Source organism: Nilaparvata lugens, chromosome 8 (assembly GCF_014356525.2).
Source record: "Nilaparvata lugens isolate BPH chromosome 8, ASM1435652v1, whole genome shotgun sequence".
Taxonomy (NCBI): Eukaryota; Metazoa; Arthropoda; class Insecta; order Hemiptera; family Delphacidae; genus Nilaparvata; species Nilaparvata lugens.
In genome coordinates, this window is record NC_052511.1 from 21,260,473 (window position 1) to 21,274,623 (window position 14,151).

At 33.1% G+C, this 14,151-nt stretch overlaps 1 protein-coding gene across 1 annotated transcript; it reads right to left on the reverse strand.

Moving 5' to 3' along the window:
* Positions 1-7,343: 7,343 nt before the first annotated feature.
* LOC111047989 lies at positions 7,344-11,887 on the reverse strand. The gene is made up of 3 exons (XM_022333829.2): positions 11,306-11,887; positions 9,479-9,663; positions 7,344-7,933 (listed from the first exon to the last, which is right to left on the reverse strand). The coding sequence occupies exons 1-3, from the start codon at positions 11,385-11,387 to the stop codon at positions 7,715-7,717; spliced, it is 486 nt and encodes a 161-aa protein (XP_022189521.1). The 5' UTR covers positions 11,388-11,887; the 3' UTR covers positions 7,344-7,714.
* Between the last annotated feature and the right edge of the window lie 2,264 nt (positions 11,888-14,151).

Consider the following 14,151-nt stretch of genomic DNA (forward strand, 5'->3'; position numbering starts at 1 on the left):
CTGGTAACACAACCTTAAAACTGACCAAGTTGGTGATTTTAAATATTGTTTCCAAACTTCTGGTTATTTAAACGAAAATCTATTAATACCGTCACGTTGATTGATTAGCTAAGCTATTTGTTCCTGGTACAACAATAAATTTAATTGAAAAACAGTGATTAATTTTCGTGATGTCGATATCTTTAATCAGAGATACACTTGACTAGAATGATGGAAGTTTTTGCAACATGGATTGATGGATGAAACAATCAATCAACGATTCAATTCATTTTCAAGCTCTTAGCTCTTGATCATTTTTCATCTTACTTCTTCTTCCTTCCAGTCTTCTTCTTCACAATTCCTTAAAGCCGCTTCTTATTCTTCTTCTTCTTTCTTTCTCATCAACTTCTTTTCCTTATTTCTCCTTATACTAGTATGTTCCTCGTTTTAGTTTTCCATTTCGTACTTTTTTAAGAACTCTTCTTACTTTTTATTATCCTTGTTTCACTACTCTTCCTTCTTCTCATCCTCCTCCTCCTCCTCATCCTCCTCGTTCTCCTTCTCCTTCTCCTCTTCCCCCTCCATCTCTTCCTCCTCTTACACATTACACTCATCATCTCATCTTCCTCCTCCCAGTCCGTTTTCCTCCAATCCTATTCCTCCTCCAATCATCATATTGTTAGCCTTCCCCCATCCTTCCATTTCCTTTTCCATTCACCTTCTCGTTTTCTTCCTACCATTTCCTTTTTACAATCTCGGTTTTACCTAATTCCATAATTCTTCCACATTCAAATGCGTTCCACCCTTTCCAATTGCTCATTTCCTCCTTTTCTAACTTTTGTATTTCTCTCTCCCTTTCATTATTTCTCCATCTCACTTTCTTTGTGTATTAATGGAAAGGGTGATATTTTAATCGACAATTACTTGTTGACGCACCTGTCGATTTATGTAGTTACATTATAATATTGAATCATCGAAAATCAAGTTGCAGTTCATCTCCACTCCTATTAATGCCGATTAATTCATACGTTGTAATCTTTATTTTCTATAATTACAAAATTTACATTCATTGTGATTGTAAAATATTGCATTATCCACAATATATAGTGACTTAATTACCGTACACGAATAAAGAAATTAATCCAATCTAATCCCAATTCTTTACTCCCGTCTCAATAATAATTACGGTATTCATTTTCTTCGTCGCCCTCTCATCAAATCTATATTTCGATTTTCTAGGAAGACCAGACTCCACTTCACCATTTCTCTATTGTTTCTCCATTGATCTCCTCTCAATATTATTCTCTCTTTCTCTTTCACTTCACAGCACAACACTATCACTGTTTTCTCGTTCCTTCTGTTCACACATTATTCTTCTAACCTTTTTATCCCCATTCACATATTTTTCTATTCAAGTTATATCTCTTATCTCATACCTTCTCTTGCAATTTCGATCTAATAACTCTCTCTCCCGTCTCTATTCCAATTATTCCCTTCTTTCTTCCTGTTTTCCCTCAATTCTATCTAACCTGTTCCCCGTTCTCTACTTCATTTTAGTTATATTCATCTCTTACATTTCCTCTCAAAGAACTTCTCAAACTTTTCGTCTTCTTTTTCACCGATTTTTGTTCTTCTCGAAAAATTAGCTATTCTTGGTTTTAGTCATCAATCTATAGTTTGGTTTAATTCATATCTTACAAATAGGAAACAATGTGTCTCTCTTGGAGAGAACAGGTCGAATTGGTTAAATGTTTCACATGGTGTTCCTCAAGGTTCAATTTCAGGCCCTCTTCTTTTCACGCTGTATGCAAATGACCTTCCCTCTTCAATAAAATTTTCCAGCTTCCATACATATGCAGATGACCTTCAAATTTATGCAAGTTGACCTATCACCAAACTAAATGAAACCGTGCAGAAAATGAATCAAGACATAAGTTCAATAGTGGAATAGACAAGATGAAACGGCCTCAGACTCAACCCAACCAAAACACAACCCATAATTATTGATTACTCACTTTTAGTAAACAATATCGACTTCAACTCGATACATAAAATAACTGTTGATGGTAATGTGATCCCCTACTGCAACTCAGTGAAAAACCTAGGCATCATTATGAATAAAAACATTGACTGGTCAGAACAAGTCAATAAAACCTGTAGAAAGGTTTTCTCAGCAATGCATTCACTCAAAAAATTACAAGATGTCCTTCCTAGAAGTATACGATTATTACTGGTCCAATATCTGATTTTCCCACATTTCACGTACTGCAACTCTGTCCTCAATGACATGCAAGTTACACTCAATGATAAAATTATTGTCTACGTTTTGTTTACTCTCTTGAACGCCATGAACATATCACCCCAGCACACATTGCTAGTTCTACCCTGAAGCTCCCCGATCAGAGACGTTTCAGAATAATCAAACTTGTTAGAGATACTTTAAAATATGGCAATCCTAATTATTTCAAAAATGATTTTAAATTTGTTTCCGATGGTAGGAGGATAGATGCTTCCCATACTAGAACTGGTGCTAATACTCTTAGGATACCTAATCACCGAACTACTATCAATTCTAAATCGTTCCTTGTCAGTGCTTGTCGTGAATGGAATAAACTTCCCAACTCTAGATGCATTGAGAGCCGAGCGGGCTTTATCTTATCTTTGAAAAACCATCTTATAGAGAAAATGACTGAGTCTGTCCAACCCTAGAGCACTGCATGACAAATATTCTAATCTCCCTTCCTTTCCATTCTTCATTCCATTCATTCATCCATCTTACATAATATATATTCATCATCTCATCTCAACATTTTCTGTTCTTTAGTATTGTATATCGTCATTATTACTCAATTAATTCCTAAACTCCTCATTAAATCCCACCTCATAACATTTGTTTCATTTATCTATTTCGAATCATTAATGCAATATTGTACTCCCTATTACTCATTCTAATATCATTCATCCCATAATTCTAGATTCAAATAACATATTCACATGTTATAATATTCCCAACAGCTCTATTCCATTACAACCCGGTCGTGTGTTGATGGAGAGGATATTATTTTATATCCTTCTTAGAGAATCGACAATTATTTGATGAAACACCGCCGATTTATGAAGTTACATTACAATTTTATAATTATTGTTATTCTAATTGCATTTAATCTTTATTCTCATTGATTAATTTTTATACTTTGTATAATTCTTTGAATAATTAGCATTACCCACATTCAATGTAAATTAGTGTATAAGCCAGTAAATATTGTAACATACATAAATAAAGAAATCTAATCTAATCTCTCTCTCCCCTCTCTATATCTACATCTTTTCCTCTAGTAATTATTATTTAGCGTTGTACTGGAGGGTTGAGTGTAAGAGAGGGCCGGCTGCGCCCTAACTCCGCCCTCCTAGGTAAAAATAAAGGCAGCTATTCTATTCTATTTTATCCACCTTCTCTCCCTGTTTTCCTCCCTTTCTCTCGCCAGTTTTTCTTCTTGCCAGGGCCAGGATTTTTCTTATCTCGTTGTTCTAGCCAAGGTGGCGTATTTCTCAGTAGTGCTAGCTGCTAGCTGGATGATCAATCACTTGTTGGTGGTGATAACCAACACTCATCCCGTCCAGCTCATAAAATGTAGGCGCTGTAGTCAGTGAGATTCACTTTAAACTGTCAGCATTCTCTATTTAATAAAATCAATGCTTCTCATCCGACTAATGATTGCAGTTTGCAGTGAATCTCACTACTATAGCATAGCACCACCTTGCAGTTTGAATTATGGAGCGTCCGCCCCTCTCATATTTCTCACTGGCACACTCTCTCTCTCTTCATTTCTCTCACCCCTGAGACTCTCCTACTCCCTTAATCCCTCGCGATATATCGCGTCTTGGGGTTTGAGAGTTGATTAAGGTCTTCACACGTCATCACTTTTCTCACTGTCTCACTCTCTCTCTCTCTCTCTCTCTCTCTCCTCTCTCTCTCTCTCTCTCTCTTTCTCTTTCTCTCTCTCTTTCTCTCTCGCTATCTCATCTACTGTTCAAGGCCGCTCTCAACAGATTATTAATCTTTCAATATTCTCTCTGGGGAATTAAAACTCATTGTTGAGGTTGGGAAGTTGGCTAACAATGAAGTTGTTGTCATTCATCTCATTCATCCATTACTTCATTCGTGATCAGAATATAGTTGGAGATTCACGTCAAACTGTCAGAATTGATTGAATGGGAAGCGTTGGTATCATTCATAAGGAATGCTTATAGTTGAAGGTAAATCTCACTGTAGGAGCTAACTCTAGGCTATTTCTTGAGAATTCTGTTTCCCTCTGGAAAAAATTGTTCGACTTCTATTCAGATTTGAAGGAATATGCAGAAACACTAATTTACTTGTATCATAAGTACAGTAGCCTACTGTATCAAGCTTAAAATTTGAAATTTTATCTTTACTAACACAAGCTTAATAATAGGGCTTGGTTTGGTTATCGATTTTTACTTATTTGTTGCTTTTAAAAACCTTCCAGTGGTAACTTACTTATTAGTGATGAGTTGAACCACTTGATTCATCCTCCATTGAGCTTTATCCTTGGCTAGTGTTTAGTGAAAATGATAAGTAGATTCATAAAATTGAAGACTGACGAATTTACTACCGTACAATAATTCTGGTGAATCTTAATAATTTTGTATATCAAAGAATCAAAATCATCAACTTTCTCTCTCATTTCAGAAAGGGAATACTGCACTATTCTGCTGCATAGTTGAAGAATTGGAAGTACACAATCAGATGAATATCTCACCACTTCTACGTCGAACAGAGAACATGGCTGGGCTCTCAACTCTGAAAAAGAGAGTCCCACGTTACTTCCACAAGGAAAGACCATTCTATGATCAATAAAAACATTCATCAATTTTATGAATGAATGAATAAATATTTTTGACTGTATAAGCTGTAGGGCCTATATTTGAGTTGTATATTTAACTCTGCTATAAGTTTCGAATGTGTGTTCATGGAACAGCGTTAGAAAACCACTGAAAAACCTACTGGAGAAAAGCACTGAATACTTGAAAGCATCAGAGGCTTTTCTCCTCGTTCTCTTCCTATGAAAAGCAACAGGCAGCTATTGGAAGATCCACTTCAAACTGTCAGCACTGTTTGAATTGGAAGTATTGATGTAATCCATAGGCAATGCTGACAGTTTGAAGAGAATCTCACTATAAATAAATCCGCTCTCAAATGACTACTCGAATGCTGAAAGTAAATAAATAATTGAAAAGAATGTAACGACTTGGACTGACTCTCTGTGTAGCAAGTCACACTGTACTTCCATCTTCCATAATAATGGTGTATCGTAGGCTAATGAAGGCTTGAATGACCTTGTTCTGTTAGTAGAAGAATAGAGTAAACATTATTATACTATTTAATATACGGAACTATTCCATAATAGAGGATTATGAGAATAATACCAGAATGATCATTTACTTTTTCATTGATTGAACAGATTGAATAGAAGAACAGTTAATCACTGTATTGGAATTAATAGAAATAGAAAGTAATGTAATTGTTGATATTTCAAAATTATACTCCAATTTTACTAGTAAACTCATCTTCCAGTTCAATGTTATTTAATTTTGATATAAGAACAATAAATCGATGTTGAATTGAAGATAGTGTTCTTATCTATTGAATGCATTAGGTCTACAGTACTTTTTACTACCAAAATCTACATTCTTATGAAAAGAAAAAGATTATGTATGATAATCCACTACCTACTGCCATCTACCGACAGAGAGTTCCAAGCACCGGTTTCCATTCTTGACCAATCAGGAGAGAGTAGGCGGCGGCGTCGTCTAATTCCGGAACTTGTCCCTGTTTTGTCGGGAGATTCTACGCTTATGCTTTTTTATTAATTGCGTAGAGCCTACTTAGCTGATATAAAATAATATACGGTCATGTTAATTAATCTGCCCTATAAGTTATTACGAGATTTGTCTGTTTTTATTCTATAATTCTCCTAATATCTTCCCACTTTTTTCATCTTGATGGATGCATTATATTTTCATTGAAATTCACCCATTAATCTCCTCTACCTGAACATTGTACTACCATAGATAAACAATAGCGTAAGTTTGCTAACTCATGCTATTGTTTCTCCATGTTACTACTCACTACATCATTTGAGACGACGGTAAGCCACTGTATATCAAGATATGTATTCAAGTACTTTGTATTATTTTAAAAAAATGATAGAGAAACATCTCTTGTTTTATGTCTGTTTTTCTCTCCCTATTGACTTCATCAAATTGAATAAAAATGTATGATTGATTGACAAAATGTTTTGCCCGTTTGGTTAGTGTTGTATATTTGGACGAAAAAATATTGATTGTAATAGAGAATAGAAAGTATAGATGAGTTTAGTCACTAGAAAAGGTCGACTGGTATTATGTACGTCGCTGTAATAAATGTCAAGCTATTTCTCGTAACTGATCCATCTACACCTCCTATTCCCTATTGTCTAATTTACCTATTAACTTTGTCTAGAAAATGTCTTACGTTCAAACACAACAATAAGTACTAATGCAAGTTTTGCACTTGGTCTTATCACAAAATGATTTTATTAGGGTTCTAGAGTCTAGAGCAACCCGAAATAATACTCCACAAACTTAAAAGAACAGCAGAGTTATTAGAAAGTCATGCATAACCGACATTTTTGGCAGCCGGTCTGTTACACGTTCAGTTAAACAGATCTTTTTCAAGCACACTATTCTCTATGTGCTGCACTAATTTTAGAAGACAATTCGAGAAATGCGTCTCGTCTGCTAACTGCCGCTATTGACGAGTTGAAATCAATTAACTTTCTCATCGCGTTGAAAATCTGTAGTATAATCTTTAGTTGAATGTCATCAATGGAAGTGAAGTTGTTATACCAAAGAGATGAATAGAAAATGTTATTGGGACAATAAATCATGTAAGCCTGTTTTAGACAGTTCAATTTTATAGCTTGTGTCCTAGTGTGCCCAGTAGTTGAAGTGTCAATGAAACTGATCACTTAATTGATAATATATCGGTGATAATGAAGGATAGGTGATTTTTTTTTACTTTTGAGATGGATAGAACATTTTGGAACAATTAATTTTAGTTCAATTTCATAGCTTGTTTTGTATAAATTTTGTATAAAGATTCTCAATTTACCGAAGATGATTATAGGTCTATTTTAAATTCTTCAAGATTTCAGTAGGTGAGGTTTTCAGTTTTTTAATTGGACCCTTGCGGAGCACGGGCTCCTGCCTGTAAATACTAAAGATATCGAGTGAAAGAATGGTTCGAAACAACTCTCGAACTAAAACTTTCAGGGTTAAGATGAAGCTACAGAAAATTACTTTCAATCTAATTCATTTACAACAGCATAATCATACAACCAGCAACTAAATTTTTTATTGAATTGCCTTGTAAAATATTTTGCCAGTATGCTGTCAGGTTCTGGGTATGTTGGAGGTCTAAGGTGGCACTTTCCCAATTCATTAGTATTCATAATTTACTATTCAATTTTAAGGTCCTAAATTTTCGATAAAAATTCTGATAAAATCAGTTATTTTGACACAATCATTTTATTTTATCAAACCAAGCTCTCTATGATACACCCAAAATTTACCATCAATTTAAGATATTTTCAATAATAATAATTCGAAAACAGTAATAATTTTGACACAATCTCCCACATAACTAAATAGAATTTTGGTGATTGGCAAGTGGTCAATGGCCATTCCCATTCTCTTTGAATCCCGGCTTCTTGGGTCGTTCCTTCTCTTCGAAGATGATTTCGGGAGCCACAGCCATGTAGCAGAATATGCCGCGTTCTGGGATCTTCTTGATGGAGAGGTATGCGCGACCGTCCGGTGACTGCTGAGCCAGGAAAGGGGCGATTGGGCCCACGGATGGCAGGTCGGGCACGCTCTTGCTTATCACTACACCCTGCAATTAGCAAATTCGTCGTTTTCAAACCAATTCTTGTCAAACAAACTATAATTCAATTTAAACTATGATAATAAATATTGGAATAGATATGGAATTTTTTCATTTCAAGGTGAAATAAAAGATATGCTGTCTGTTCCACATAATTTATATGAGCCAAAATAAAGTTTCAGTGAACTTAAGGCATCATCATCAGTGGTTTTTTGTAACATGTTACATCATGTTATAGAAAGATACAATGTGTAAAGAGTTTCAAAATTTCCGTAATTGATTTTTTTGTACAAATTGATTCAGGTCTTTGAATTTCTTTTTAAAGTCTATCAAAAAACCACTGATGATGGCTTAAGTGTATCAAATAAATTATTTGAAACTGAGATCTCTTTTATTTCACAATAATTATAATTCAATGAACCAATTCAAGTTTTCACAGTATCAATGGTTGGAATTTAAAATCTTTGTCACGAATATTAAAATTGTTTCTTGCTTTTTTCTACATTCTTAAATAAGGATTCCTTTCAAGGATTCCTTGGTTGGAATTGAAAGTTTGTCATGGAAGGAATGAATTATTTCTTGCTTATTACTACTATACTACATCATGTAATACGGTAGAAATACATTGTTTAGAGAGTTGTCAAATCTCCTCGATTGGAATTGAAAATGTGGTGATTGAAAATTGTGAAAAAGTGGTTTCTTGCTTATTACTACCGGTTTATCATGTTATAGAAAGATGCAATGTTTGAAGAGGTTAAAAATTTCCGTGATTGATTTTTTTCTACAAAGGATTATTGATTCAGGTCTTTGAATTTCTTTTTAAAGAATAAAAAAAATTCTTGTCGGCGAAAAAAAATAGTTTTAGTTTTTTGAAATTTCTTCAATTAGAGTCCAAAGTCTTCAGACTACAATAGGAGAAAAGTTTTTCAAGTCTTTGGTCTTTTGGAAGTTTGCTTGTCAAAAAAATTTTTTTATTAAAATAATAATGGAGACTATCATATCAAAAGGATAGAAGGTTTAATATGCCCATGGTATACATAATGTAAAACACAATAATTGTAATACTTAAGCCCGGTTGCACAAAAGCCGGTTAAATTTTAATCGTGATTCATCCCGATTAGACCTTTTTGATACGACGGCTTCTCTGATTGGTTCTCGTGGAATTTATCACGATTAAAATTTAACAGGCTTTTGTGCAACCGGCACTTACACTTAATGATATATTATGTATTCAACTTCTAATCAACATTAAAAACGTAGCCCCTATAAAAATATATAAAGATACTTACACCAAAACTCCTCTTCGTACTGTTTCCAAATATAGTCTAAATAGTTATTTTAAACATACTACATTCCTCAAGGAATTTCTCCTAATAATATTATAAAATTCTTAGGATAGTATTTTGAAAGGAGATGAGAAAATACTGCTTGTTTGATTCTTCATTCTGCGTAGGCTACTCTATTGAGTTTAGTTTAGTTACTATTTGATTACATTGTTAATAGATTAATTTGTAATTTGATGAATTTATTGGTTATTCCATATTTCAAACTTACAAGACTCTCAGCCAAAGGTCTCATTTCTCCTGGTGGGGGAGACTTCAGGAAAATTCCGTGGAGAAATCCGAATCTAACCATAATGCGCAGATACTGAATATACTCATTGCGCATCTTGGCCGATTCTAGATTATCATCGGGAAGCGAGACTAGCTTCCTCACCCATTCACAGCATCTCACTCGGTCTGTAACAGAAATTCGTAGTTTCTGTTTAAATTCATAATTAAAAATAATTCATCTATAACTAATTAAATATAAATCAGAAGTTATTATTATTAAACGAAAATCCAAAGTTTAATGCTGTAAACCACCTCGAAGACAACTCTGTTGTCAATATTTGCAGTAGGTAGCCGAAATGTTGTCTTTAGGATGTTATACAGCATTAAACTTTAGATTCTTGTTCAATATTATTGATTCATTTGAATTTGAACAAATGCAATTTCTTATCTATTCCTATCTGTAGAAACTTCTTATTGAATTTATGAAATAAAATAGAACTAGAGCTTTGAACTAATTGGATAGCAATATCATGCTTGAATAATAGTTTATTTTTCCCCTAACTCCACCTAATAAAATATTTTTACTGTATCACTGTACATGAATAAAAATCACCTTCAACCCTAAAACAGTAGAATTGGGTGGATTTTTTAAATATTTATTGAATAATCTATATTATTCTGTTTTAAATTAAATGTTATTAAGGATCTGATCGTTTTATTGAACGTTTGGTGCCTGTTGAATTAAGTTTTTATTTGAATTTGTATTGCTTAATTCTTGAAAAAGTTACGTTGATTCCAATTTTGCAGTTATTTTATTGAAAATTTGAAAGTGTTGAGGCCGTTTGCACAGTCAAAGCTTAAACTGAATTTAATCAGCTGCGGTAGCTTAAACTCAAAATGAGCCAAATTAGGCTATAACGAGCGAGACTTAATATGGATTCAATTCAGTTTTCAATGAAATTTAGTTTAAACTGTACTGTCACTGTGCAAACCGCACTTAGCAATTCAAATACACTTTATTATAATTTTCTTATACTTATGTATATTATGCTTTATTATAATTAAAATAATTAATTGCTCAAATTTTATTCAAGAGTCCAACCAGACCTTTGAAAAGAGCTTACTTTATTTTTTCAATCCATTGACTTGTGACTTTATTTATTTTCTCCCTTCCAGAAATAATTATTTGATTCCAGTTCAGACCAGTTTTTAGTTATTTATATAATTATAAGAGAAGTCATTCTTATGATTATTGATCAAATGAGTATTATGTTATTGATTATAAGTAATTGTATTTTTGAAAAAGAAAAATTAGAAAATATAAAACTGCAAAATTTATTGAATTTTAATGCCATACCTTGAATTGATAAAATAATAAGAAAACTTTATTTGTTTAAAGTTGTAAAGGTGAAGGCCAGGGATGTTAAAGCAGCAAAACTATTGGAATTGCAAATCTTTTTCAATTTCTCCAATATTTAATTATCAGATTGCACAATGCAATTATACCTGGGATTTAGTCCGTAGCTATTAAAAATGTTATTTCTCTTCAACTTAAAAAATCAGTATTTGATACGATGAAACATTAAGTCATATAATATTTTGTAATTTGGAACAAATTTAAGGAATTGACTCAGGCAAAATAACAATTTTGGCATCTTAATTACTAATAAATTCATATATTTTAATATGTCATATTTTTTTCATCAATTTTTTTTCAAAAACTCTCCTTAATTAATACAACTGAAAAACGTGTACCATGGATTGATAGGTGTTTTGAATGTTGCCTAGTGTTCTATCAAGAGTACATTAATTCAAACTTCAATTTTACCTGCAGCTGTTTCCAATTGTAAAGCATCTTCAGCAATGTCAAAAATTGCATCCATAAATTCCTTGTTTTCGGCCGCTGTCATGATGGCAGAAAAGGTTCACAGAAAAAATTTTAAAACTTTCTTCCAAAAGGATAAGTTCTGTTCTTGGTCGTCAACAAAACTTTTTTACAATTTGTTTAGTAAAAGTCAGGTTAACATGACTTATCATGTGTTGGCTGGTGCAAAGTCTATTTTGTTTGTTATATTTTCAAAACATCTTGTTTATTTTTTTATATTCACATAATTTTTTGAATAGCGTCAGAATTAATCCGATAGATGAGTAGGTGTAGAGAATATTTGAAATATATTGAATTTTTACTTAAAAATGGCGGATGGAAATCTGTTATTGTAGAATTTGTCTTTCAAAATGTTGTTTGAAAAAATTCAAAAACATCTTGTTAGTTCCACATCAAGACAAGTAAAGCTCGACTCAGCTTTTAGGCAGCTGATTCTATTTGCTCAAAATCTTCATTCTAGTAATAATATTCAAGGATGATTTCCATTCTCTTCAACTTAAAATTTTAAAAATCTATCCTCAATTCAATCAATCGTTGACTAGCCTAATCCTAGATAGATTTTGACAATAATAATAGTACAATGATAAACACTAAACTTAGAACACAAAGTTCATCGAAATGGCACTAAAAAATGTGATTATCAAAACAACTTAAAGAAAGGTGAATTACTCCTTACTGTACGTAGGAGTATCTGGGTCTTTTCCTAGCTCATGCAAAACTTGTTTGATAAAAATCACACACCAGCCTCCTCAAGAAATTAAGGTTGCCCTGCAGATGGCCTTATTGAGATCCACATCCTGTTCAATTGAGATGGTGTCATCCGCAAATAAGAGAGTCATCCCATCTATCTCAAGATCATCAATAAAGATGATAGTCCAGTCAAATGGTCGTTTTTTCAGGAAACAGCCCCGGAAGAATTTTTCTCGACGGTTCTATAAGTATTTTGGAAGGCTGAATTCGAATCATGGGTGTGAAGAGAGGAGAAAATTCTCTACAACCTTGACTACTTTTTGGACTTTTATCTGAAAATTTTCACAAGATACGCAACTTGATATGCGAGAAATTTGTGATATTTTCACATTCTCGCTTATGCAAAGCTGCTTATCTTGTGAAACACTTCAGATAAAATATCCAAAAGTAGTCAAGGTTGTAGATAATTTTCTCCTCTTTTCACTCCCATGTATTACTTAAGATTTCAATACCGTTCAAAAGTTATAGCCAATTGAAAAACAATGTTTTTTTATTTTCTCATTTTTCTTGCGATTTCAATGTTATTTAGGAGTCTCTAAAAATGAGTAACATGATACAAATTTGCGATTGGTCTCAAATGAAGGAGAATTTCATTATTTATAAGCTGAGTTGCCATTAAATTTATAGTTTACTATCGAAAAAACTGTCAAGGCTGTGGAATGAGAAAAATGTCGCAAATTTCTTGATTTTTTGAAACAAACGTATCTTAGTTCATGATTATATTTTCAAATACTAATAATATAATATTTTATATTTAAAATCAATTAGCTCACATGAAAGAGAAGATTCTGTTCTTCAAATCAGTACCTAGTACCATTTTTATCATCTCAGGTTACCGAGATAAACAGTTTTGAATATAGAAATTAGTAATTTTTCTGTGTATTGAAATACACTAAAAGAGGAATTTTCTTTTTTATCAACTTTCAGTTACGATACATGATTTTGACCCCCCTTGACGAGCTGAGAAGAATGAGCTGTAAAACGAGGAGATGTGATCATTCAGTCAGAATTTATAAATGTTTGAAGTTTTGTTTTGATCCTTGAGGTATCCTTATGCTCATAGCTCATAACTATGAAAACCTGCACCTAACGTGTCTCAAACTGAGAAGTTGAACCTGCGGTTACGTGATGACTCTGATTTTGTAACTGATGTTATTTGTGTCAAGCCTAATAAGACTTCTAGTATTGTTTCTGAGAAAAAATCGTGCAGTCTTAGGGATAGTATTGGAAGGAAGAAATCTAATATTACATCAATCCGAAATCAGGAAAAGAGTATGATGCAGTGCTATGCACAGGTGATGTAAATGGGCTTAAAACTACAATGCATGATAGATTTTCTAATGATTCTAGTCATTCAAGTGAGAGTAATCATATTTTTCTTTCCCGTATTTCTTTAAGTGAAACTGTTGATACTGTGAAATCGTTCCTAGCTGATAAGAAAATTGAAGTGTCTCAGTGTATTGAACTTAACACTAAATTCAATTCATATAAATCGTTTAAAATTGAGGTGCCTTCTGAATCTTTGGAAAAGCTATTAAATTCTGAATTTTGGCCTTCGGGAGCTCTTGTGCGCCGATTCATACCCTACAGAAACCGTGTTAATTCCCGTGTTTTTTTAGGGAAATCAAGCCTCAACCACTACTCAGGCTTATAAATGATAATACTCAAAAGAATACAAAACTAATTGTGGGTCACTGGAATGCCCAGAGCGTGAGAAACAAACAAGGCTTACTTTCCATGTTTGTAGAAAATGAAAAACTTGACATTTTATGTTTGAATGAACATTTTTTGACTTCTTCTGAAATTGATTTCTATATGAAGATATCAGACCTAGTTCTTGCTTCAATTTTTTGTAGATGTGTGACGAGATGTGGGGGATGTGCCCTCTATGTTCGAATTGACCTTATTGATGTAACCCCTTTTTGTTGCGAACTTGACCTTGAACTGGTTGCCATTTCAGTGCTTAAATTAGGTGTTATTATTGTGTCTTTGTATCACTCACCTAGTGGGAATTTTGTGCATTTTTGTGAACTTTTTGA

What these genes read in the sequence shown, in the direction of transcription:
- LOC111047989 (XM_022333829.2), bottom strand. Translation starts at nt 11,387, where the DNA reads ATGACAGCGGCCGAAAACAAGGAATTTATGGATGCAATTTTTGACATT. An exon ending in ACAATTGGAAACAGCTGCAG is followed by an intron (nt 9,664 to 11,305) that starts GTAAAATTGAAG and finishes TTTCTGTTACAG; the next exon opens with ACCGAGTGAGATGCTGTGAA. An exon ending in GACCTTTGGCTGAGAGTCTT is followed by an intron (nt 7,934 to 9,478) that starts GTAAGTTTGAAA and finishes TGCTAATTGCAG; the next exon opens with GGTGTAGTGATAAGCAAGAG.